The following is a 27,837-nucleotide window of genomic DNA, read 5'->3' as shown; positions in this document are numbered from 1 at the left end:
TATAATGATGACATACAATAGAAACCTGCCTTATCAAACACTGGCCTTTGAAACCTGCAGTTCTTAGGCCCCTATGATGGCAGTGCTAGGCTCCCATGCTACCCTGAGTGAGGCTGTGTGTGAGATTTAGAAACCTTAGCGATGTAAGTAACTGGTAAGGGTTTAATGACAAGGCACACCATGCATTTTCTGACGGCTTGTTTGCAGTGATCAGAAGTGCTGTCCTAGCTCTTGGGTTTCTGTGTCGGTATAGAAAAGGGCTGGCAGCTGTAGAACAGAAGATACGCTGTAGCCGTTTGAACTGAAGTATCTGGAATCTCACTGACTCTGGTGTCATCAAAGCTATACCAGGCCTGAGTCACTGAGTTCTTGCAGAAGGCAGTGTAGTGGCCACCATCCAGATCGCCAAAGTGGTTCTAGGAAAGAAAGGGTGTAAGACATGGTTTCTACATGCAAAAGCTCTGGTAGAATAAAAATGACAAAACCAAAAAAACTTTTTAAATTGTCTCTTATACTGAGGAAATAGTTTTATCAAGTCTGACTTTGAATTGCTTGTATATTGTACTCTTTAATAGAATTATAAAGGAAGTGAGATAACACATATAAGGTTTTAAAATTTGGAGATAGTCTTCATATGGGTGTTTAGCCTGCATATATGCATGTGTACTATATAATGCCCAGTGTCCATGGAGGCCTGAAGAGGGCATTGGATCCCCTGGAACTGGAGTTACAAATGGTTGTGAGCTTCCATGTGTGTGTAGAGAACTGAACCCTGGCCTTGGTGTCTCAATGCTGCAACAGCAGAACAGTAGCTGGCAAAAGAAACTGACCGCCAAGGCCTAAAATACATTCTAGCTGGCTTTTTACAACATTTGCTGACCCATCATATAAAGGAAAGAAAATACATCAGATGGTAACCTTAGAGACATTTCCACCTTGCAAACCCTAATCTTGCATATGTGAACACAGGGAAAATGACACAAGTCCTAAACTAGATGTAGCTCATCCCTGTACTTCTCAAATCCTGTAAAACCATTAATACTAAGCATGGCTGAAATCCCAACACAGGAGGCTGGGGCACTCAGAAGGTTGAGGATCATATAGCTTTTTATTTTAATATGTTTCCCTGCGTGTATTATCTGTGTACTGTGTGAGTGCTGGTGTATGCAGAGGCCAGAGGAGAGTTTTGGGTCCCCTGGAACTGGACTCACAGATAGTTGTGAGCTGCCTGCCATGTGGGTGCTGGGAACTGAACCCAGGTCCTCCGCAAGAACAGCCAGTTTTCTTAATCACTGAGCCATAGCTCCAGCCCCTTTCAGCCTTTAGGAGATTCCTTGTGCACTACAGAACCAGCACAAAGGAGGTAGATGCCAACTGATGTTTCCTTACTCTCCATCTTGTCTCTTTTCATATCATAAAAGTGGGGGGAGCAGATTGAAGAGCAGAATGAGGTGAATGGTAACCAGAGCATTTGAGCCACGAAGCCACACAGGGGGGTCCTGGAGAGCAGGGCTTAGGCGCCAGAAAACAAGAAGCTGGACTGAGGTTGCCACACCTCAATGGAAGGACAGACTAAGACACTTGCCACCAAAGCTGATGACCCAAGCTGGGTATCTAGAACCCACGTAAGTTTGAGGAGGCCTGGTCCTACAGGCTGACCTCTGACTTCCACAGGTATGCATACGTCTTTCAAATGTAAAGCCATTAGTCCTAGACATGGTGGCTCAAATCCAAGCCCAGGAAGGGAGCTGAGGTAGGAGATCATGAGTTGGAAACCACAAGGCATCCAGGTATGGTGGATGTCTTGTAATGCACCAGTACTTGGGGTATGGTTCAAGACCTGCCTGGGCTACAACAGCATCTGTTTATAAATAAACATATTTTTATTTATCTGGTTTTTTTGAGACAGAGATTCTCTGTATCGTGAATGTCTTGGAACTCACTCTGTAGACCAATGTGGCCTTGAACTTATAAGAGATCTACCTCCCTTAGCCTCCTGAGTGCTGGAATTAAAGTCACATGCCACTGCCCAGCTTTTGATTAATTTTTTGTTGTTGATTTTCGAGACAGGGTTTCTCTGTGAGACAGCCCTGGCTGTCCTGCAACCAGCTCTTGTAGACCAGGCTGACCTTGAACTCACAGAGATCCACTTGCCTCTGCCTCCTGAGTGCTGGGATCAAAGATGTGTGCCAACCCTGTCCAGCACTGGTTAAATATTTTAAGAACTGGGTATTAGCAAGCAAGGAGAATGAACGAGCTGAAACATATGTATTAGTGGATGGAACAAATGGCACTGTCACATTGCAAATCAGGGTGACAACTCTCCAAGGGTTAAGAGCATAGTTAGCATATAATTAAACTGTCCACACAGTGGCATTAATGGTAAGTCATAAAGTAGAGCCATCCCAAGCACCTCTCAATGAATGAATGCAATGTGTTATGTTTACATAGTATAATGTTATCTGGCAACAAAACAAAAGTCATGCTCGACCCAGGGAAACACTGTAGAAATATGCTGAGAAACAAACAACGTTCATGCCTTTAATCTACTCTAGAGGCAGAGGGACTTAAGGCCAGCCTGCTCTACAGAATAAGTTCCAGGCTGACCAGGGCTATATAGCAACATTCTGTCTTAGAAACAAAACCCAAGACAGGCAGTTTTATGATTCCGTTTGTGTGGTGTGCCTAAGATGGCACATCAATAGAAACAAGAAGTCCCTACGCGGTTGCTAGGGGCAGATACAGAGAAGAACTGAGTAGTGAAGATTCTTTTAGGCATACTGAAAATGTTCTAAGGGACAAGTATATAAATACAAAACCAAACCCACTGAACTATACACCCCTGAGTGAAGTTTACAGTTATCCAAAGACAAAAAGATAGCTTCTAACCTGCCAAAAATTGAATGTATTTGTTAAATACAGACACACACCCACACACACTGTCATCTGTAACAGTGTCACCCATAGATCCACGTGTGAAGATCTTGTCCCCATAGAGGATGGTGGTAGAACCTTTAAAGATGTGGACTAAAGAAAAGGCCTTAGGTCAATGGGTGTGTGTCCCATTTCCACATGTGCGTCACTGCCCTGATGGGCCCCTGCTGAGGCATGTTAGGCAAATAAATAAATAACTACAATGCAGTAAGATTTGGTTTTTCCCAGATGTGAACCTAGAGATGCTCACATGCCAGGCAAGCAGTCTCCCACTGAGCTTTATGGTCTTAGACTTCTAATGCAGTAAGAAAAACACAGGCAATATGATCAAAAAACAGGCAAAACACTTAAGACTTGTTTTCACACACAAAAACAAACCTCAGTGGGGCACGTTAGTACACCTGAAATCCCAGCACCCAGGAAGCAAGTTCAAGGCCATCCCATCCATGGTGAAAGTTCAAGGACAAACTGTCCCACCATGCAAGCAACTAGAACAGCCCTATAGAAAGCTATCGAGCACAACAGGGACCTAAGGCAACCACACTTCCTGGTGCTGCTGCTAATGTGTGATCTGGAGCGACTGCTTAGGAATGCCACAGTCTGAGTTTACTAATACCCACCCACCAGTACCACACTCCTAGAAACACTCTAAAGTCCGGGTGCATCTGTCTGTTCACCAGAACATGCAAGAACAACCACAGCAATACTCATCATTAATGGTCTAAAGCCCACCAAATGAGTAGGTTACGGTGTGTTTCACAATGGACCTATCCAGGGATGAGAATGAACTATAATGTGTAGCAGTGTGGATAACTGTTGCAAAAGGACCAGATCCTGATGAGGACATACTACAGGATGCATTTGCATAAAGCACAAAAGCAGAGTTACTGTGTTAGAGGTGTGGTTCTGCACCTGAAGAGGGATGAAGGCAGTTACATACTGATGGTGATGGCCGAGCCCTGGTTTTGTTTTGTATTATGCTTGTTTTCCGAGACAGGGTTTCTCTTCATAGTCCTGTCTGTCCTGGAACTCACTCTGTAGACCAGGCTGGCCTTGAACTCAGAGATCCTACTGCCTCTGCCTCCTGAGTGCTAGGATTAAAAGTGTGCGCCATCACTGTCCAGCATGAGCCCTGTTCTTATTGCATGGATGTGCTCACTTGAGAGCTCACCAAATTGTATACTTAAATTTTATGTCTTCCTTCAAAAACAATGTTTTGGAGACAGGGTCTAATGTAGCCCAGGCTAGCCTCAAGCTTATACAGAGAAGATAACCTTGACCTTCTGGTTGGCCTCTACCTCCTGAGTGCTGAGTGCTTAGATCATAGGTGTGCACCACCAGTGGCCATTTATGGTGCTGTAGATTGAAACTGTGGTGATATTTTGTTTATGCTATAACAAGTAAAGCTTGCCTGAAGATCAGAGCACAGAGCCAGCCACACTAGTTAGCCATAGAGGCCAGGCAGTGGTTGCACACACCTTTAATCCCAGCACTCAGGAGACAGAGGCAGCTGGGTCTCTGTTAGTTCAAGGCCACCCTGGGCTATATAAAATTATCCAGTCTAAAAGAGAAACAGCTCACACAAAGTTAATCTTAGCACTTGGGATCACACACCTTTAATCTCAACACTAGGGAGATGAAGACAGGATGATATGGCTAGGCAGAGAGGACTATAAATAAGGTAGGAGGAGACAGGAGCTCGGTGCAGTCTGAACAGCAGACAGTCTGAGGACAGGATCACCCACCCTTTTGGTCTAAGGATTCAGTAGAGGTAACAGGTCTCTCTTGTGGCTGGCTCCTTTACTTCTCTGACCTTAAGAGTATTTACCCTGATATCTGACCCTAAGGTTTTATTAAGACCTATTAGAACTCGTGCTGCAGAAACCAAGGCTTTGGGGATCCTGGGCAAGCAGTCAATCAACAGCCACATCCCCAACCCACCAGTTTTTCATTTGCATAGAAACAAGACTTTCTACAAGGTGTTTTAAGAGAAACACCAGCATTCCCCTGTACTTTCTCAAGGAACCAAGCAATAAGTACAACTGCATTGTGAGGTGAGTTACTGAGGGAAAACACTGGACATCAGAAGAAAAGCAAACAGACCCAGAGACCCAGGGACAACAGTACAGGGGCATAAACTAGAGACCAGCTCTGTAGCAGTGAGGAATTCACTGCAGGGTCAGGATGACAAAGACAGCCCACTCCATCAGCCATGTGGATTATGGTGAATCTGGCTAGTGGAAAGCCTGGCAGCCCGCACAGGCTTGCAGCTGAACTAGATAACTAATTGGATCCACATCCAACAAGTTATCATTTTCCTGCCAGTCTTCAGGAGCCATCTAGATAAGGGACCTGTTGTCTAAATGGAGTGTGCATGGTCCATCTCCAAGGCCCTACAGACATTCCAGTGGAGAGCTGCATCACGAACCAAACAGCCCGGCCCTCCGACTCCCACTCAGCCTCACTGAGCAGCCAACGTAGGTGGTGTAACATGGTGGGGACCTAGTGGAGCCTCCAGAGGCCAGGTGCATGGGGCCTCGCAGGCTCACACAGCTAGCACCGAGTCACTCTGGCCACCCCTCTTCCCCACTGCTGCACTTAAGTATCTGCCACGCCTCACAGACGCAGAGAGGCGGCGTTCATTACCTTTCAGCAGGGGTAGCACCAAGTTTAGGGCCAAAAGGTGCCTTTGAGTCTGAGCTAGAAATATCAAATCATGTTGTGAAGGCTTCTGAGTAGTAGACTCACCAGATGCCTTCCAGTGCCTGAGGGGTGGGGCAGCCTCCAGCAGCTCAAAGGGGGTCTACTATGACTGAAGGGGAGAGAGAAGACACGCTCTTGATTTTTTTCCTTCTTTATTCTTCTGTATTCTCCATTCTTTATTTTCGTGATTACCTTCTCTTATTTTTGATGCTTTTCTTCTAAATTAATCTTTACTCTTCTTATTCTCTCATTCTTAATGTTTTCCTTTTTTAAAAAAATATGTTTATTATGTATATAGTGTTCTGCCTGTCCCTGCAGGCCAGAAGAGGGCAGATCTCATTACAGATGGTTGTAAACCACCATGTGGTTGCTGGGAATTGAACTCAGGATCTCTGGAAAAGCAGTCAGTGTTCTTAACTTCTGAGCCATCTCTCTAGCCCCAATATTTTCCTTCTAACTCCATTCTTTCCCTACAGCTTACATACCACAACAAAATCTTTCAGGCAATATAAAAATTGCAATGTGGCTACTTTCTGTTTTTCAAGTGGATGATTACAATGAATACAAGTAAACATCATGTTTTCCATATCCCTTACATGATTAAACATTTTACATATTACAAGTGAAAAATTATTCCCAGGAATTCAAATACATTCATACCCAAGCAACTTGTTATAGATTAACAGAGTGTAAGCAAGCAAGACATTCTGCTCAATTCTTTTACTGGCAGGCTTCGCTGTGTGTTTACAAAGAAAGGTGCTATCACTCTCTTATCTCGAAAGGTAATCTTACAAGGAATCTTAAAGGAATCACAAACCTAAACTTCAAACCTGAAAACCAATCCGTCAGCTCTACTTTAAGTCTTTAGGGTGCATATCCACTCATCAATAGTGTTTCATATCAGGAGACTGAGGGCAGGACTGGGTATAAGGAATTGATCAGCATCTTTGGTCATCAACCCATCCCAGCAAGAAGGGCGTATCAGCTATTGATAACTGGGCTGCTTAGTTCTTGGTCCCTGACCTGAAAGAGTCCCTCATTCAACTATGCGCCTTTCTAAAACTTTTAACAAAAGCATCTTAATCTACATTATCTTCAAAGCTTTGCTTCTGCTATGATGCACCTGTGAACACATCTCCCAACATTGAAAGAATTTAAGCTAGTCAAGTTACTGGAACTCAATTGTTTTTCTTAATCATTAACCTGAACTGAGTTCTGTGCACCTCCTTAGGTGAAACTCATAAGCCCTAACCGTGGGACATTTCCTTGTTTTATTTTTAATCATCAAAACTCTACTTAAACTATTACTATCATCAATTAGTTCAGCTTAAGAAAAAGTCATCTTCATAATAATCCACAGGTAAAAATGCCCAGTGGAATGGAATGTTTCCATGAAAAGAAAACACTACATTACAGGCAATGGGGATCTCCCCACACCTTCACCCCATGCCAGATCCCAGAGAAAGATGGCAGTGGCCAACATGAGAAGGCACAGCAGAAGCAAAAGATATTGTGGAGTCTGTGGTCTCAGGGCCTTATCTGAGAGTCACCCTTCAGGGATTCATCTCCTGATGAGCTGACACCTTGAACTTCAATTGCCGTCTGCTCCTCTGACATGACCACCAGATACTGATACCAGATGCCACACATTGATACCAGATTGCAAAAAAAAAAAAAAAAATTGTCACTTAATAACCCCAAACTCAACCAACAGAAGTGAGAACTGCACTTCTTCAAATCCAGACAGAGGTTGGAGAGGAATGAGTGTTTCTGATAAGAGGGTTCCAGAACCAAGGGACACTTTCTCCAGACAGCACTCCAGCATAGCACCAAGTAGGCTGGGAATAAACCTGCCTCAGCCTCTGGCAATTCCAACAGACCAGACTGGAGCTGGGATATGCTTTTGTTAGCAGTGAAATGGATGGTGGTGGTGAATTTAGAGTAGTCTGTGTTTGTGAATCCTGTGTGTGAGCGGTTTTGATTTTTACATAGAACAACCAGGTACAGATCTGCAGAACCAGCAGGATAGAGCTGTATGGTCTTGATTATCAGTCAGGACCACAGGGTTAAAGATGAATGGGAATGTAGGGATGGTGTTGTTCTTTTGTTACAGTTATAACCCCGCCTCCCGTCTTCTGTTCCCGGTGCCTCTGTGTCTCTTCCCTTCCCACTCACTCCCCTTTCTAAATAAACTCCTCATTTAAGCTCTATCTGCCTGGTGTGTTATTCCTCCCTCCTCAGTCACCCTCACCTGCTATGCTCATCCACGTGGTCCCTTACCTTGGGACTCCACTCACTTGGAACTGGAGTTACCTGTGGTTGTGAGCTGCCACACGGATGCTGGACCAAACCACCAAGCCAAAGATGCCAAAAATATGCAGAAATGACAGCATCATCAACAAATATTACAGAGAAACTAGCAGCTACATGTAGAAGAATGAAAGTAGATCCTCTTACCATGTACAAAAATCAATCCCAGATATATCAAATACCTTAACACAAAACCTGAAATGTACAACTAACTATAGGAAAGGGTGGGAGTATATGCAAGACATGAGCATGGGCAAGGGCTCCACAACACGGTTAGCAGCTAGGGAAATAAGGCAAAGTGGGACCTCATGAAACTACACACAGTAGATGTGGCTTTCGCCTGGGTGTTATGAAATGACATACACATGAAATTCTATTCAGTACTAAAAGAAATCAGGCACTCTGCAAGAAAGTTGATGGGACTGGAAAATACTGTGTCAAGCGAGTAATAACCCAAGCCCCGAAAGACAAACCCTGCATATGTAGACCCTCAATTCAAACTTAAGATTCTATGTTAAGTCTGTTCTAGTTGTCTTCTCTGTTGCTGTGATAAAACACTGACCGAAAGGGGAGGGATGGGTTTGTTTGGCTCACAGGTCCTAATCTCAGCTCATTACTGAGGGAAGCCAAGGCAGGAACTGAACCAGAGCCATGGATGCTCTCTGCTTACTGGCTTGCTCCTTATGGCCTGCTCAGTCCACTTTTTATACGACTCAAGACCCATCTGCCCAGAGGGACACTGCCCACTGTGGGGCAGTGTCTGAGCCTGCTCCAGTGAGTCAGTGGGGTCCCTGAGTAGCGGCCTGAGGACTGAGAAATGGCAGATACTGGACCACCCTCTGAAATCTATCCTGTTTCTGTCTATTTCTTCACCTGCCATGTCTCAATCCTCACGCCCCTGCTCAGGGAACCCAGCTGACTCTTTGGAGCAGGCTCCGGGACAGCTGGGCCCTCCACATCAGGGAGGAGGAGACACTGGATCCCTGAGGCTTGTTGGTTAGCTAGCCTAGCTGATCGATCAATGAGAGACCTTGTTTCAAAAGTAAGGTGGAGGGGCTAGGAAGATGGTTCAGTGGTTAAGAGCACCTGCTGTTCTTACAGGGGACCCAAAAATCAATGCCCAGCATCATCATTAGGCAGCTCACATCTGCCTATAGGCTACACACCCTCTTCTGACCTCCAGAGGTATCCTGGAGAGAGAGAGAGAGAGAGAGAGAGAGAGAGAGAGAGAGAGAGAGAGAGAGAGTGTGTGTGTGTGTGTGTGTGTGCGTGCGTGCACATGCACATGCACACACAGGCTGGCCTCCACACACAGATGCCCACATGTGCACATGTACCATGAACACCTATACCTCCCTTCAGGCATACACCTTCTCAAAGAAAGTATGATGGCAAAGTACCACAGCATTGTTCTAGGCAATAACTTTTTAAAAATGTGATTCCAAAAACTCAGGCAGCAAAATTAATGCAATAGATAATAGATAAACTGAATGGCATATGAAGAAAACTAAAGAGTGGAGGGAAGACCCATAGTATGCAAGAAAATATTTGCAATCCAGATATTTGATAAGGGTTAATATACAAAATATGTAAGAAAACAACTCAAGCAAGAAACACTAATTTAAAAAGCAAGTAAAGGACGCAAGTAGATATTTCCCAAAAGACAGGGTTGTAAGGATTACACAGAAATTTGAACAGTGTCTGGTACTGTTCAAATTAGGTAAGCATAAAATGAGAAGCCTGGGGGTTAAGCTCATCAATGAGGGGCTGGAGAAATGGTTAGCAATAAGAACACTGGTCACTCTGGTTGCTCTTCCAAAAGACCTTGGTTTAATTTCCAGCACCCACATGGCAGTTCAAAACTGTAATTCCAGTTCCAAGGGAGATGGCTCTCTCAAACAAACATGCAAGCAAAACCCCAATGTACATTAAAAAAAATTCCTGATCAGAAACAAATATGAGAAATTAAAAAACTAAGATCTAGGAGCTGGGCGTTGGTGTACGCCTTTAAGCTCAGGAGGCAGAGGCAGGTGGATCTCTGTGAGTTCAAGGCCAGCCTGGTCTACAGAGCTAGTTCCAGGCTCCAAAGCAATACAGAGAAACCCTGTCTCAAACCCCCCCCTCCCCACAAAACACACACACACACACTAAGATCTAGGATGCAGCATCTTTAAAACTCACATTCATTAGCATCTCCATCTGATGGGAGAAAGAAGCCACTGTGAACCCCAGAGTGTGGAGAAAACAGCTGTGTGGAGAGGAAGGATAAATGGTATAAAGGAGACAGATGGCCTACAGAGGGGTAAGAAGCAAGCACTGGCCAGGTGGTGGTACACACCTTTAATCCCAGCACTCAGGAAGCAGAGACAGGAGGATCTCTGTGAGTTTGAGGCCAGCCTGGTCTACAGAGCGAGTTCAAGACAGGTTCCAAAGCCACAGAGAAACCCTGCCTGGGGGAGGGGGTGAGATGCAAGCACTATGCAAGTCCAAGAGCGGTTCTGAACCACAGAATGTGGAAGACTAGACATAATCCTCTCCCCTCTTCTCACTTAAATATTTTTGAGACAAGGACTCACTATGTAGCCCTGGAACTCACTACATAGACCAGCTGACCTTGAAATCAGAGACCTGTTTGCCTCTGCCTCCCGAGTGCTGGTGGCACTCACCACCACGCGTGACTTCATTTTTAAAAATACACTACTGAGCAATAGATGAACTGGCAGGATCAATTTCGGCATATCAGAGGGTCCTGTGACAGGATTGCACTCTGGAAGAATCCTCACCATCTGACATAACAGCTCACACCACAATCCACGAGTTCAGACGACGACTCCCTGCTCAGGTTGGTTCACGTGGGAGATTCTGGGGAGTGGGTGTGAACGATACCCCTTCCTTTGCTAGGACTTGTCACCAATCATAGCTGACAGAGGCAAAGGGAGCCCCTGGGATAGGCTTCTGCCAGGCATTGGGTCCTGAGATTGTAAAGTGCCTAGTGTGTGGGTGCTGGCGAGCTATTAACATGGGCCTGGCCAAGACTCACAGCTCTGTCTGCAGCGGCCACCAAGAAGAGGGGGGGAGGAGGCAGAGGGAGGGACGTTCTATTCCTTTAGTATTGGAAGTTTCACTAGAAAACTCACCACCACTGCACAGAGGTTGTACTTAGGATGTTTCCGGAAAACTGGACAGATGTAAGGAGTGAGGTCCAGGTTGGTGAGTGGGTACCGGATATCTGCCCTCAGCTTCCTCTTCACGGAGCCCTGGATATCAAATCTGGAGAGATAACAAACGCATGAAATTCAAAGTGTGTAAGCCACGTGTGAATGAGGTCCGTGTCCCTAGACACATCCCACATACAGCCAGAGTAACTGTAGAGATGATTGGTACATAAATTACATCCTTACTGAAATATACTTAGAAATGCCAGACCACCACCAAAGTGAGTCAGCAAGAGACGGTGCAGCCTTCAGCAAGCCCTGCCTGGTGGGAGGAGGCAGGATGAGAGTCAGCCTGGAGACAGAAGCTGCACAGACCCCAGTCCAACCACCGCCACTTCTTTCTCTTCGCCTTCTCTCCCCTCCTGCTTCCTCCTCCCACCCCACCCCTCTCCCTAGAGTCTCGCTATGTAACCAGCATGCCTGCATGCTGCCATGCTTCCTGCCATGATGTTTAGGCGGAAGGAGGCCTCAGCAACCCCCCCCCCCCGCCTCCTCCCTGTCCAAACCCTGCCACTCAGAAAACTCACCAAGGGGCGCTCCTCCCCCTGAGATGCTCAAGACCACGGTATTTACGACCCAGACCTAAACCTGCCATGTGATTTCTCCTCTTTGCTCTGTTTATTAAACCTGGTCCTATTCATTTGGCTGGATTTGGCTTATTGCATTGGCAGGTAAACCTTCAGCCGGGGATTTCCAAAATAACATCAATGATGATAGACTAACCTCTGAACTGTAAGCCAGCTCCAATGAAATGTTTCCTTTATAAGAATTGCTATGGTCCTAGTGTCTCTTCACAGCCATAGACACCCTGAGACACCCGGTGACCTGGTCTAGCCAGGGATCATCCCCAGAAACATAAAGAGTTTTATAGACCAGATGTTCATGCTAATCAAAACAGAGACTTTATTTCCATTTGCCCAGAATGAAACAAGGCCAATGTCTACCAGCTCACTAGTTGAGAAATAACTGTACATTTACAAAAAGGATTAAAACACAGCAATGACAAGGATGTGCCGCATACATACACAGGCCACCTCAAAAGCATTGTATCAACCGAAAGGAGCCAAACTCAAAAGGCTAAAAGCAGCATGGTGTAGGGTGGTCAAAGAAAGGCAAAACCACAGGGACAAAAACAATTAGTAATTCCCTGGGGTGGGCGGTGGGAATGGGTCAGGGGTAAAGGCGATCGTCACACAAGCCTAAGGAGTGAGCTGAGTTTAGATTTCTGGCACCCATGTCAACACAGGAAGCATGTGGCCACCTACAACCTCAACACTTAAGGGGGCAGAGACCCCAGCACAAGCTAACTGGATGATCCAAATTGGTGGGCTCTGGGTTCACGCCAGAGACACTGCCTTACACATACATGGTCGAGGAAGACACCAGACATCAACCCTTGGCCTACACATGCATGGGGCCTCACACACAGGCATCCACATATTTTTTAAGTAATCCCTGGGCTTATGGCAAAGGGAGAGAACAGTGGTAAAGAACCACAGAGAATTTTCTCAATGGCAGGTGTTGTCCATACTTGGGTTGCAACAGATTGTAGAGTTTCATAGACAAAATACATTTATATGTGTAAATATATCTTTAAGAAATTCATTTACTTTAAAGTTTTATGCCCCTAAGTGTTTTCCCCTCGTGTATGTGTGTACACCACACGAGGGCCTATAGCTTCTGAAGGTCAGAATAGGGCCTCAGGTTCCCTGGTTTGAAGGGGCTGTGTGTCAAAGTGCACATGAGGAGATCAGAAGGCATCTTACAGGAGCTAGTTTTCTCCTCCTTCCATCGTGTGGATCCCAAAGGCCAAGCTTAGCTCATCAGGGGATGCCCACTGAGCTATCTCTCTGGCCTTCAACTTTATTTCCTAACATATTATCATAGCATGAGTGAGCGAGTTAAATGCTGTCTCACTTATATTAGTGATTGCTGGGAGAGGACCCGTCCATTGTGGGTGGTGCCACTTCTGGGCTGGTGGCCCTGGACTCTGTGAGAAAGTGATATCACCCACAATGGGCCGGGGCTCCCCCATCAATCAATCACTGATCAAGAAAATGCCCTTCAGGTGGTGGTGGCACCCAGGAGGCAGAGGCAGGCAGATCTCTGTGAGTTCAAGGCCAGTCTGATCCAGAGCTAGTTCCAGGACAGCTAGGACTGCACAGAGAAACACTGTGGAGAGAGAGAGAGAGAGAGAGAGAGAGAGAGAGAGAGAGAGAGAGAGAGAGAATGTCCTACAAACTTACCTACAGCCTGATCTTATGGAGGCATTTTCTTAATTGAGGGTCCCTCCTCTCAGATGACTCTAGCCTGTGTCAGGTTGAAAAACTGACTGGTACAATTATCCCTTGTCAGTCTGACACACAAGCATATCACTTATTAAACATCACCTTTTCATTCTTGCTGTCCCAATATCTCATATTAACATTACGATACAAAGCACATTACAGACTTCTCACCCGACCCCTTCCATCCTTGGGCTCCAGTTGCTACTGAGGCTGAACCTTCACCAATGGTCTCTCCCAGTCTTTTGCAGCTCTAAGCCTCAGCTGTTCTTCATGACCCCTTCATGGCTTCAAAACCAGTAGCACATGGGACTCCACACATAACCAAGTTCAGCTGCCGGCACAAGGTACAACCTCGGCCTGCTGTGGACCACAGCTTCTGCATGCTGACTCTAGGGAAACACTTCTCAAGTTTAGCCAGTGACACTGGTCTCTTCAGTCATTGCTTATTCCTCACACCCAGACAATCATCATCAATTGTCACAGTAAACAGAGGTTTCACTTCAGGGACCCTGGATCTTGTTATTCACAGCTGGTTTTTCAGTCCCAGCTGACCAGAACCACAAATATGCTATAGCTCTGAGTTTTTCAATAGCTTTCAAATTTCCCTCTGGAACTTCACAAGCCAGTCCTCTATGGTCTCCAGAGCTCTTATCTTCCAAAATCCTGCAGTACAGCCCACTGGGCTCTCAACACTCACTGGCTTTTCTAGCCCAAAGTTCCAAAGTCCCTCCACGGTCCTCCCCAACACAACTTGATCAAGTCTGTCACAGCAATACTCCAGTATCCTGGAAACAAGTCGGTCTCTGATGAAACATCATGACCAAAGCAACTGGGGAGGAGAGGGTTTACTTGGCTCACCTTTCTACATCTCAGTTCGTCATGGAAGGAAGTCAGAGCAGGAACCCGGAGGCAGGAGCTCATGCAGAGGCCACGGAGGGTGCTGCTTACTGGCTTGCTCTCCACGGTTTGCTCAGCCTGCTTTCTTCTAGAACCCAGGACCACCAGCCCTGAAGCAGCACCGCCCACAACAGGCTGGGCCCTCCCCATCAATCACTAATTTAAAAAATGCCCCACAGGCTTGCCTGCAACCTGACTGCTATGGAGGCATTTTCTCCACTCATCCTTTAGATGACTACAGCTTGTGTCAAGATGACATAAAACTAGGCGGCACAGTCACTCTAGTGAAAGAATAGGTAAATCTACACAGACAGAAAATACATTAGAGAAATAGGAACCATGGAGAAGGAGAAAGAGAAGGTGTGGCTTAGGGTACAGGGCTTCTGTTTGGGTATTGGAAAGTTCTGGAAAATGTGGTGACTGGCATTTAACATTGTAAAGGTAATAAATACAAATGGATTACACACTTGAAAAGATCAAAATGATAGATTTTATGTTGCATATATTTTATTACAAAATTTAAAAGGAACTACATATTAAATTGAAATCAATGAGTTCATGAATTGGACACTTTATTTTTCACTTCTCTGGCTCTGAGGATGAAACCCAGGGTACTTTGCAGCTTAAGCACCCACTCTGCCACTGATTTTAGAACAAGCTACATGTTAAATGGATAAACTATTAGCATGCAAATGGCATCTCAGTAAAACTGTTGAAAACCATCTGCCCACAAGATGTCAAAAATCCACATACCTTTTTAAGTGAAAAACAATTATTTTTGGCGCTTTGGAAATAGTGGCCCTCACAGCTGTTTCTTGCTTGATTTCACAAAAGGAACAATGGATTTGGTTGTTCCAGGTCAATGTGTCTTGTTGGAAAAAACACTGGAGACAGTCCTGTTGGGGGAAAGAACATTTGGTGACCTGGGATCCTGCTGACATTAGAAGGAAGCAGAAGATGGTTGTGTTTGTTCATAATCACAGCTTGTCGGCGGTACAGGAAGGAGGACTGTGGTTTAAGACCAGGCTTGCAATACAAGGAGACCCTGTCCCTCAAACACACACACACACACTGAAAGAGCTCTGTAAACGTGCTTGTGGGAGTGTTCCTAAGGAACAGACCCAGGAGTCATGCCCCATCACCACAGTCCTATAAAAATCTACCTAGCTGGGGCTGGTGGCTCCCACGTTTAATCCAGACACAGGAGGAACTCTTTAAGTCCAAGGCTAGCTTGTTCTACATAGCAAGTTCTAGGCCAGCCAGGGCTATACAGGGAGATCATGTCTCAAGAATAATAAATAAAACTCTACCTAGCAACAAGTGATGTTTTTTTCACTGAGCTGCTGACATGAGCTTAGGTTCTTTCCCCATAACTCTATGAATTATCACTTTAACTTTTCTGGTTTCTTTCAGAATAATGCAGACTTTGACATTCCTACTAACAAATCAGACAGCTGTTTTCTATTACAAATCTGCTGTCTCAACAAGGGAGGGAGGCTCTGAAAATCGACCGTGTCCCATGGTTTGCGTGACAATTGACAGTAGCCGACTTAAAGCGCACACGGAGGAGCTGATGTCTCCGGCCAGGCCCTGTTCCCGGAGTTCTTGGCTTAGAGGAGGAAGGGTACAAACTGTTCTCATCAGTTCTGCCAGTGCTCCATTCAAGGATCTGGAATTCTTTCCAGTAACCTTTAACCTTTCGATCTAAAGGAAAACAAACTGAGAAGCAATAAAGCTCTGTTCCCCAGCTACCCAGCTACAAAGACAAAACGCCAGCAGATGTTTTCACAATCGCGCGCAAAAAAAAAGTTTGCCAAATTCTGCAAGAAAAGTGTTCCCCAAGTCTTGATTGTCCCCAACCCCCAACCAGCCACTTCCTTCTTAGACCGTATCCATGTCACCCCACCTCCCTGCTTACAGGCTGGTTAATCAGAGAGGCTTACTAAGCCACCAGATTCCTCTCTGTTCCCATCCAACACAGCCCACAGCCTCCATCCAAAGTATAAGTCTAGAGTCAAAGGGGTGGGGGGATGGCTAAAGGGTTAAGAGCATTGGCTGCTCTTGCAGAGGATCCAGGTTCAGCACCCATGTGCTGGCTCACAACTGTTTGAACTGCAGTTCCAGGGGCTCTGACGCCCTCTTCTGGCATTCTTGGGCACCGAGCATGCACATGGTGCACATAAATGCATCCACGCACACTTGCATACACTATATAATAAAATAAGTTTTTTTTTGCTTTGTTTTGTTTTTTTAAGAGGCTGTTACAGCTAGTCCTGGCCTTACACTGGAGTGTGGAGGTGAGTCTTCATAGACATCACAAACTCCCCATCTAACGAGACTGAAGAAACTTCATCCATATTTATAATTTTAAGTGAGGCTTTGTCTTGAGTACATTTAGAAATACAACTAAATTCACAGCAACTATTAACAATAGGTTGCTTTCCCAAAATAAATAAATAAATAAATAAAATGCTGTTCATTCTTGGACTTCCTTTGTTTATATTTTTAAGGCATACAACAGCTGTCTCCTACTAAAATTGTAGGAAATAACAGTCATGACTAGAGTCGCAATATCTGAGAGACTCAGGCATGGTTACTTGAACCCAGGCTAGCCTGGATGACACAGCAAGAAAACCCTGTCTCCAAACAAGGAAATAGACTCAGGAACTAGGGACTCCCTACCTGAAGGGAGCACTCATATTCGGATGGGATGGGGAGGGAGAGGACAGTGAAAACTTCATTCTTGTAGGTGCAGTTCTCACACTTTAAGCATGTGATGCTGTAACTGAGCTGTCCTTCAAACAGCCGGGTGATGATTGACGTTTCACTGGCCATCACCTTCCGGTAGCATCTTTGAGCAGACCTTTTCTCGTATGCTCTTCTTCGACAGTGCTGTGTAAAGGAACAAATTCCTCTTGGTCATCTAGTGGCTACAAAAACCATGGAAAGCACAACAGCTGCTCTTTCTATTAGAATGGTACATTTCAACTAGAAAGCAGTTAGTTTGGATTCAGCCAGAACACTAAGGCCTTGACAGCATATGCCATGTGTGAGCTCTGATAACTCACCTATTTCCCTTTCTAGATGAAATGAAAGAATGATAATTGTCCTGGCAGGAAAAAAAAAGGGAGACATTTGTGTCCTCCTTTTGGCTATCAGAATACTAAAAATAATGGTCCTTGAGAAACTGGATTGCTGCTCTCACCACTGAATGAAGCCTGGTGTGTGTGGAGAAGGAGCCAGTCTCCCAGGAAGAGATTAAACAGTTAGTTGCAACAATTTATCAGACTATCCCACAAGAAAGATAGCCACCAAAACAATAATGGGTCAGTGATGTGTGGGGCTCACTTTGAACAGACTCTTAGTTATATACACTTCTAGACACCTATTTACACCTAAACCTCATGCCAGAGCCCTAAAGTTGACTCTGGGATCACCAAACGTCCAGTGTTACTGTCTCTAATTGTACTCCTGAAGAAGATGGGTGTTGACCCGAGATTGTTAAAGCTTTGACCCTTTAAAAGCGTTGATAACAATTTGGCAAGCCAGGCAGGCACTTGCAAGCAATGTGGCCCTCAGTGGAGAGGACAGAGGACAGATTCAACAAGCCCCACACTGCCCTTAGAACGATTTTCTGGGGGCATTTCTGATCTTTGGTTTCAGCCAGCGTGAGCTACTTTGCACCTGAATTTAGCAGAGAGCCCAGTGTTTAGACACTTTGTTCTGAACAAAGGTGACTTTCTCCTGGTCAGTTTGCTTCTGGTTGTCTTAGAGGCTTTTTTGAGCTGCTTGACTTCTATTGAACCACTTGGGCTATTAACCCCTTGAACGTCTGAGCAAATCTGGAGTACTGTTAGGCTACTGGGCATCTGTCATGCCAAGGAGAGCTGGCATGTGAGTATCTCAGATCTCTTCTGTAATTCCTGCACGTGGGGAGGGGGAGAGGCTGAAGCAGGAAGATTAGGAGTCAAATACCTGCCAGACAGGCACAGTAAGACTCTGTCTCAGAAAAAATTAAATAAAAATAAATATTAAAAAATAATTTAGGCGCCGGAGAGATGGTTCAGTGGTTAAGAGTACTGACTGCTCTTCCAGAGGACTTGGGTTCATTTCCCAAAACACACATGGTGGCTCTTAACTGTGTGTAATTCCAGTTCCAGGGGCTCTGATGCCCTCTTCTGGTTTCCATGGGAACTTGGCAAGTGTGCATATTAAATACAAATTTTAAAAATATTTTTAAGTTAAACAAAGAGAAGCAAACCAACCAACAAGCAACAAATATCCTAACATGCACATTTTTCTCAGGACCCCAGTACCCAGAGCTCTGCTATACTCAGTGGAGAGCAGGCCATGAAGATAGAGCACACACATGCACACATGCACAGACAGACAGGCAGGCAGGCAGACAGACAGACAGACACACACACACACACACACACACACACACACACACACACACGAAAGCAGATATTTCTGATAACGGTGCACATCTCCCAGCTCAAGGCAGTTCCTTCTTACTTTCTTCAAAGCTTCATGAAGTTCATTAAGGACGTAAATCAGGAACTCCTGAGCATCTTGCTGTGTCTTTTTCAGGAAAGCTGGGTAAAGGCTGCCAAGAGCCGACAGAAATATCTCTGGTGAGACGCAGTCTGAGTCCCCAAGCCACATGTCTGTCATCAGGTAGGCAAAGGCGGTGGTGACCTCACTGCAGTCCCTGTCAAGAAGAGAGGGGCAAGGAGCAAATATTCCCTGCTGATTTAATGAAAAGCAGAGCCTTAGTGGTAGGAGCACAGGACCAGCCCATGCCACTGTGCCACTTCTGCCTGTCCACCCTGTCCCGCTCAGCCGTGATTTGTTATGGAGGGCCCCACAGTGCCTGGGCTTGTACAGCCCTCCACAAGGACTCCATCCCCACCCTGGGGGAACTGGGGTGGGGCAGAGCTCAGTGGAGAATGCCTCTTACTTCTGAAGAGAGGTGATGTACTTTCCGGAGAGGAAATACTCCACCAGTGGAGATATGCTGCACAGGCACTGCAAGATGGCGTTCATGTAGCAGGTGTTGCCCAGGTTGCGCAGTCCCGTCACGCCCTGGAAGTGTAGCTGGGTCTCAAACTCTGGAAGGGAGTCATAATCTGCACACTCCGAACTGTGTGGGCCATATGGAAGGAAAGTGTTTGCAGGGAAGAGGGTAAGTGCAAGTGACAGAGAGGCCCTCTCAGCTTAGGAAATAAGATCTCTTGTGCAGCTCAGAGGCAAGGCCTTGTAACCTAGGCAGTCTTGGAACCGACAGTGCCCCTGTTCCACATCTCAGCTACCTGCCACCAGCTTGGCAAGAAATGGGTTTTGTTTGTTTTGCTTTGAGATAGGGTCTCTCTATATAAACCAGGTTAGCCCAGAATTGGCTATGTAGACCAGGCTGGCCTTGAACTCAAAGCAATCCCCTAGCCTCTGCCTCCTGAGTCCTAGGGTTAAGGATATGCACTGCTATGGCTGGCTAGGGAGGGTTCCTAATGAGTTTCCTTTCAAACTTTCCACCAAGGACCGCAGGGTTTTAACTTGGTGTCTAAAACTGCACCACATAGCCTGGAACTCTGAGCAAGGGTCTGACATAGTTTTCTTCCCAAAACTACAGTAAAGGATGGAGCAGAGCAGCCTTCCAGGTCCTAGCGCTGCCTGACTGAAAACACAAACCTTCCTTTAAAAACCACAGCCCGAGCCAGGCAGTGGTGGCACATGCCTTTAATCCTGGCACTCTGGAGGTGGAGGCAGGCCTATCTCTGTGAGTTCAAGGCCAGCCTGGTCTACAGAGCTAGTTCCAAGGCAGCCAGGGCTACACAGAGAAACCCTGTCTCTAATCCCACCCCCCCAAAAAAAGCCCAAAGCTTGTCCTTTTTCTGGATAATTCAATTATTGGTAAGAATAACACTATTTAAAGATAACAGTAACGTCCATGGATATCTTGCACTTAGTCTATGTTAAGTACTTAATATACATTCCCCATTAAATACTTGTAACAGCCATTCAGAGTACAAACAGTTCTTCTAAAATCCCATTTACAGATATGATAACAGGCTTACATGAATTAGTCATTTGCCCATAGCAGTATACCAAGGGGAAGTATAGTGATGCAGAAGAAATAAAAATGTTTATCTATCTCATCTATTATTTGGAATTACAGCATATACCGAGAATGTATATAAGTATATTGGTACCATACTGAGAACATGATACGTACACATAGTAGGAACATATACATTCATGTTAAGAGCACAAATGTGTATATATACATACAGATCTGTACATATATGCACACATGTACATATACACACATGTACAGAGGAAAGGCAAAAGAAAATAGACTCAAATTATTACTATGCTAATAACTAGTTATTATATATTTATCATATGGGTTCTTTTGTTGTTGGTTTGGTTTGCTTTTTTCAAGACAGGTTTTCTCTGTATTGTTTTAGAGCCTGTCCTGGAACTTGTTCTGTAGACCAGGCTGGCCTTGAACTCACAGAGATCCACCTGCTTCTGCCCCTTGAGTGCTGGAATTAAAGGCTTGTGCCTCCACTGCCCAGTTGTGATGTGGGTTTCTTATGCCTGCTCATTTATAGAATATAATCAATGAGTCTGGTAGTGTGCCTAACATGTGTGAGGCTCTGGGGTCTGTCCCCAACACCCGCTCCCCGACAAGCACAAGGGATACTCTACCTCCTTATGGGGTTGTTGCAAAGGTTATAGAGGTACCATACTAGGAATTTAGCCTAGATTACACAGTGAATGATATACTTTAAAAGAAAACTGGGGGCTGGAGAGATGGCTCGGCAGTTAAGAGCACTTGCTGCTCTTTCAGAGGACCCTGGCTCATTTCCCAGCACCCACATGGTGTTCCACCGCAACTATCTAACTCCAGTCCCAGGGGCTCTAGTGCCCTCTTCTGGCCTCCAAGGGCACTGCTTTGTCACACTTACATGCTGGCACCACTTTCATACACATAAAATATTTTTGTATTCTAAGACAAGATTTCTCCATATAACATTCCTGGCTGCCCTAAAACTCTCTGTAGACCAGGCTGGCCTCAAACTCACAGAGATCCCCCTGCCTCTGCATCCCTAGTGCTGGGATTAAGGCGTCACCACCACCACCCCACCCCACCCCATCCCACCCGGCAATAACAATAAATCTTAAACAAAATACAATGACTTATTTAGGACGGCTTAATGGTAAGAGATGAGATTGGAACGTCTGCCCGGCGTGCTGAGATGAGAGGCACTGCAGGCTCCAGGAGGCCTCCTTTCCCTGCCCAGCTTCCTTTTATTATGTGGCCTATTTCAGTCGGGTCACTTAACACCTTTGTCCTTTATGATCTTTCTTTCCATGTCCTGAATCTAAATTGGTGTCCCAGGTACGGCAGTCTCTCTCGGTACCTCTGCTCACAGTTACACCCATCTGAAAAATGCCCACTGGTACATGGAGGGTCATTTTCATTTTTACTCACTGATGTCACAGAGACCCTGGACTGACTGCTTAGGAAGTACATGTATGTTACCTCTTTGGGGTCCTTCATGGGGCAAATCCTGCAGGGCCCTCCCAAATACAACATTTGCCCCAGCTCCTCTGAGTAGGCTCTTCCCCATCCCTCTGGTTACGTATAAAGGCACACATAGAGGCTCACAGAGCATAGTAGACGCGGAGGTCATCTGAAGGGAAGGGCCGTTGAGAAGTCATTTTAATGGGAGCACGTTGGATTTTTCACTTCCACTCAGGAGCTAAGTTTGATCCTTTTAACTTCATTTCTCCCAGACTGTTTCCCTGGTTTTGTTTTTGTTTTGTTTTGAAAGCTCTCCCCCTCCCCCTTGTGGTTGCTGCAGACTGATTTCACCCGACTCAGGCCTGCTCCGACTCGGGTCTCCTTGCATCACAATTGTTTCCCTTCACGCCAAGGTTCTAGTGTGTTGTCGAGGGACACCGGCATTTGTCAATGTTCTCAGGATGAACTGTCCATGTCACTGCTCTTCCTGCATTGCTCCGTTTCCTCCTGGGTGTGTGTATGCCAGGCACAAGCACACACAGTGGTGCTCGTCCCCTGGATTAGTGGACGCTATAGCAACTCTGCCCTCCCCCCACCTCCGGCCCTTGGCAGAGCATCTCTCACCCTATGAAGGCAGGCAGATTTTCTGAATCCAGTGCACACTGGCTGCAGTGGGGCTGCACCAGGAGTACTCCTTGGGAAGAGACACACAGACACATTACCTGTAGTACACAGGTATATTATAAGATTTACAAGCTATGACCTCTTAGCTCAGGTTATTCCCAGGGACATGTGCTTCAGACCAGGGAAGAGGACAGCATCCTCACTCAAGCAAGCACGTGGCTGTGACTTGGGAAAGCATCTGTGCTGGGGCCCTTGGTGCTGCTGGCCTGCTCTTCCCTGAGCAGATCTACCAAGGCAGCCAATAACAGCGAATATGGATGAGGGGAATGGGAGGCACATATGACTCAAGACAGCCATCCCTAAAAACATACCCAAATATGAGCGACAGCTTATGGAAGCTGGACTCCAGGAGCATATTCAACAGGTCTTTCAATTATAAGCCACACACTATACCTTCCCCACCCCTGCACAATGGCTAAGAAACATCAATTATATCCACTATAACCCTTGCTGTGTGTGAATTAGAATTCACACCCATGATCCCAACTCCAAACCTTTCCAGATTTATTCTAGTTTTTTCCTCATATTTCACTGATGCATGGGACTTGCCTGCCATTCCACTTCCCAGAGCATGATACTCTTGACCCAGCTGCACACCAGGGTACTGCCCCACGGCATGCTCTTACCTCACTCGGCTCACACTAAGTTACAGGAAGATGCAGCTGGCTCTTCATTGTTCCTTCTCTCTTCGGTGGTTTGTTTTTAATCTGCTCCTCTTTATTTCTTTTTGTTTTCTAGTTACCTGAAAGTTGTGCGGTATTTTCAAAATCTACTTCCATGTACTTTAGATATTCTGACAATATGAAAGTGTGGTCTATGTCCTTTTAATATATTTATATGACTAAAGTTGAGTAGAAAGGGTAACTATATTATTTTTAAGCTCTGGGTGATAAATAACAAATTTGTGTGAACATTTATATTAAATCTACTTAATATCTCCTGGTGAGGCTGGGAAGTAAGTTCAATGTGACATCGTAACAAACGAAACTGCTGTCTTGGCAGCTGTCTCCTGTGAGACTCTCCTGTGCAGTTAAACATCCTTGAAGCTGCAACTCTGGCTCTCCCTGATGTATTAGGAATTAAAGCGCCAGGCACTTTGGCACAGTTACAAAGCACCTATTTACATTGTGGTTTTGACAGCCCTTTTCTTGTAGGCTTTTCTAGAATAACACAGGGAAATTTATAAGAAAAGGAGAGATCAAGTGCATGACGTTTGGGGAGGACACTTCACTCCTATAATTATGAAATTCATTTCACAAATATTGACAAAACCTTGTAAAATCCCCAGCACATAATCCAGTCGGCCGACCCCTTCCTGCTCAGTCCCCTCCATCTCACTGGGTTGTTAAATTTAAATCATAGCTGAATTATTTACTTCAAGGAGACAAAGAGAAATCTCTAGTAAGAGACTCTAGTAAGTGTGAAATCTAGGAGAGTGAGGTTTGCCCATACTTAAAATAATTTTCACTGGGTGCAATTTTGAGATCAGTGGGACCTTTCTCCACCCAGATAGACGTGATCCAATACTTGGGGTTCCAGAAACTCAACACCCATCAAAAGTTAACTCAAGGCTGTGGCTCTTGAATTCATTCACAATGACAAAGATTAAACATGCAAAGTGAAAGCATTCTTTCTTGGGAGAAATCAAAGAAAAGTGAGAAACCAGGGAAGAGTAAGTGGAAGGGCTTCTAAGAATGGAATATACATTGAACTGGTTGGTTGTCTAAGGCCTTTTTATAGGGTTTAGAGTAGAAACTGGAAACACTGAGAATCTTTCTGGGCACACCCCTTTAATCCCAGCACTTGGGAAGCAAAGGCAGGTGGATCTCTGAGTTCAAAGCCAGCGGTCTGCAGAGCGAGACACAGCCAGGGCTACATTGAGAAATCCTGTCTCAAAAACAGAGAATCCTATTGCAATTGGTTGACTCTCTGCACACATCAATTAGACCAATTAAAGGTGTACATACTCTGTGCATGCACTTCTGGCCCACTCAGAAAGGGGCATGGTCACCTCTGAAGCCCTCTGTTCATCTCTGATTTGCTTTGTTGCATTTGGCTAGTTTGTTGGCTGTTAGTCTGGCCCTGCATTACCAGCTCTGCTAACCTTGCAGATGTTGCTGATCTGACCTGGATGGGGTCTGTGAGTGTTCATTAGTTCTCTTGGCTCTCATGTGTTTTAGCATAGTGGGAAGTGACTCCTATCAGTTACCAAGACGTAGCCACAGTCCTTTTTGATTACCACACACTAGCTCCTTGTCTATGGGGTGGTGTCCTCTGGACGTTTCTTGGTAGAAGCTGTCTTCACCTAAGTTCAGTCTGTTACATTTAGTGGCATTACAAGCAAAGATTTGAAAGCACCATCTTCCAGAGCTTCATGGAGCTGCCCACCCAACCTGCAAACATCAACTTGCTTCCCAGATGTAGGGTAAAAGGGACCAAGGAAGAAACACCCTGTCCCTGACTAGATCCAAGACTGGACCCTGACTTGACCCCAGACCAAGGCTTGAAAATCCACCAATCTCGAGCTTGCCCCAGAGTTAAGTTGTAGAATTTCACCAATCCCTGAGCACAGAATCCCATCAATTCCTGAGCACGAAAACCCACTAATCCCTGGGCTTGCCTCAGAACCAGGCTACAAAGCCCCACCAATCCCAAGCCACCCAAGAAATCCTATATAAGGTCTGTACCCTATTTAGTTTGCCACTGTTTCTCACAAAAGGCAGCCACCCTTTGGGTGTGGTCTGTTAATATTTTCGTGGGAGAGAAGCCCACTGTAACAACTTTCAAGGGAGCAGATCAGAGAAGAGCTTCATTGGGGAAACCCTTCCTTGCCACAGCAGAGTTGCTACACTTGCACTGGGGAAATCTTTCCCTGGAGCAGAGTTGTAAGGTGTTATAGTTATGGTGACTTTGTGGTATTCCTTGGTGCCCAACTACCAGGATACCTTTATATCCAAGCTGCAATGATTACACCAGAGTCCCTGGTTTTCCTGTCTCATATCCAGCTGTAAGCCATCACCACTCCCTTCCTCAATGTTACTAACCCTAGTTTCCATCTCTGTGCCCCTCAGCACTGTGGTTACAGATGATTGTGCAATCCCAACCAGTTTGCTCAGTAAGCACTCTTACTTGCTAAGACATCTCCCCAGCCCTTCCCTCCCTCCTTTTTGAGAGGTCTCACTATGCAGCCCAGGCTGGCTTTGAACTCATGAGCCTTCTGCCTCTACCTACTAAGTGCTGATATTACAGGTTTAAAATACAAGTAACTATTCACATTATAACTTATGGTTTTTGACAGTTTGGATGTCAGTACTGATTTCCACCTCTTACATATTTCCATTATTTAGACTTAAATTTTTTTTTTCAATTTAAGCTTTGCTGACATGTATATATGTGTACCATGTGTGTGCTTGGTGTCCTCAAAATCCAAACAGGGTGTCAGATGTGCTGGAATTGAGCTTATGGGTGGTTGTGAGCCACTATGCAGGTGGTGGGAACCAAACCTGGATCCTCTGCAAGAGTAACCAGTGTTCTTTTAAATTAATGTGTGCCAGTTATAAGATATTTATACACTGTGTGAAGGTGTAATACACTGTGATTGGTGTAATAAAAAGCTAAACAGCCGATAGGCAGGGAAAATAGGCAGGACTACCTGGCAAAGAGGAACTGGTGATGAATCTAGGCACACAGAGGGATGCCAGAGGAAGCAGGATGGGCCGAACATGGAAACATATAGATTAATAGAAATGGGTTAAGTTATAGGAGATAGTTGAAAATAAGTCTGAGGTCAAGCTTTCATATTAATAAGTCTCCATGTGTTACTTGAGGATTGGTGGTACAGAGAGAGACTAGATATAGCCAATGTTTTGTCTGTACATGCTTTGTGCACATGTGTGCCTGTGGAGCCCAGAAGAGGGAAGAGGATCCTCTGGAACTAGATTTACAGATGTTGTGAACCACCATATGGGTGCTCACATGTGGGTCCTCTGGGACAGCACCAGTGACCACTGAGCCATCGCTCCTGCCCAATTTAGACTTTAAAAAAAAATTCAAATTAGGCTTCTTAAAAGGATATTTTTATGTTGCTTGTATTGATTTTTGGCCCTTTCGTCCAGTGCTGGGTAGAACCTAGGGCTTCCTGTATGTATATGCTAGTCAAATGTTCTACCTAATCTTTTCCCTAGTTTTACTCTTAAAGTTTAAACCAAAAAATGCCATAAAAAGTTGAGTTCTGGGAGATGGCTCAGTTAGTAAAGTACTTGCCATGCAATCATGAGCCCCTGAGTTCTATCCCAGAACCCATCAGAGGACCAGATTGTGGTGATGAGTACAATCATTGTGTTAAGAAAGCAGATACATGAGGATCCCTGGGGCTTGCCAGACAGCCAATCTTGTCTACTCACCAAGCTCAAGAGACCCTGCCTCTACAATCAAGGTGGATGGCTCCTGGGGAAATGTCTGAGATTGACCTGTGGCCTCCACCAACACATATCCACATACACAGATATCAAAGAGAAATCAGGGCTGGAGAAATGGCTCAGTACTTAAAGAGTGCTGGCTGCTCTTGCAGAGGACCCAGGTTCTATTTTCATCACGCACAGGCTGTTCACAGCTGTATGTGACTCCAGCTCCAGGGGATCCAACACCCTCTTCTAGCCTCTGAAGGTACCAGGCACTCAAGGGGAGCAGACATGTGCAGCAAAACACATGTACACAAATATAAAGTAAAGAGAAATGTATAAAGTTGAACAGAGAGGGATGGAGAAATGGCTTGGTGGCCAAGAGCACTGGTTTCTCTCTCATGGAGATCACACAAAGGTGATCTCAGCACTTGGGATCACACGCCTTTAATCCCAGGATTTGAGAAGTATAAAAGGAAGAAGCAGCAGTCTGGGATTGCAGTCTGAGATTTGATGAGGAGCAGTGCAGTCTGGAGATGCAACCCAAGGTTCAGTAGATCGCCCTTTTGGCCCGAGGTAGAGGTAAGACCTAATGGCTGGCTGCTGTGCTTTCTGATCTTCAGCTTGAACCCCAATATTTGTCTCTCGGTCTTTTATTTTTTGTGCTACAGATAGGTATACTTCTTGGATATGTGAGTTCAAGTCCAGTGTGCTCTACATAGTGAAGTCCAAATGTCTCCACCTCTGGGGTGCTGGGATTAAAGGTGTGTGCCACCACACGTGGCTGATATATATGCTCTTAATGTGTATCTAATATACTTTCATATATAATGTATGCAATATGTGACATACAAAGCTCTAAAGAAAGCTTT

General features: G+C 45.3%; 1 protein-coding gene across 4 annotated transcripts; it reads right to left on the bottom strand.

The window, feature by feature from the left end:
* Window positions 1–144: 144 nt before the first annotated feature.
* Usp50 (ubiquitin specific peptidase 50) lies at window positions 145–22,223 on the bottom strand. 4 transcript variants are annotated; one of them, XM_051183471.1, is made up of 7 exons: window positions 22,026–22,223; window positions 19,311–19,435; window positions 18,866–19,061; window positions 17,030–17,239; window positions 15,101–15,243; window positions 11,085–11,217; window positions 145–416 (listed from the first exon to the last, which is right to left on the bottom strand). In XM_051183471.1, exons 2-7 carry the CDS (start codon window positions 19,394–19,396, stop codon window positions 225–227), a joined length of 960 nt encoding a protein of 319 aa, XP_051039428.1. In that variant the 5' UTR covers window positions 19,397–19,435; window positions 22,026–22,223; the 3' UTR covers window positions 145–224. The 4 variants fall into 4 exon arrangements, with proteins under 4 accessions (XP_051039428.1, XP_051039427.1, XP_051039426.1 ...); XM_051183470.1 differs by lacking the exon at window positions 22,026–22,223 and adding an exon at window positions 21,900–21,923 and having other exon boundaries at window positions 19,311–19,493; XM_051183469.1 differs by lacking the exon at window positions 22,026–22,223 and adding an exon at window positions 21,702–21,810 and having other exon boundaries at window positions 19,311–19,493.
* Window positions 22,224–27,837: the final 5,614 nt, after the last annotated feature.

Source organism: Phodopus roborovskii, unplaced genomic scaffold, assembly GCF_943737965.1.
Source record: "Phodopus roborovskii unplaced genomic scaffold, PHOROB, whole genome shotgun sequence".
In the NCBI taxonomy this organism is placed as follows: Eukaryota; Metazoa; Chordata; class Mammalia; order Rodentia; family Cricetidae; genus Phodopus; species Phodopus roborovskii.
This window is presented reverse-complemented; position numbering and strand designations above follow the sequence as displayed.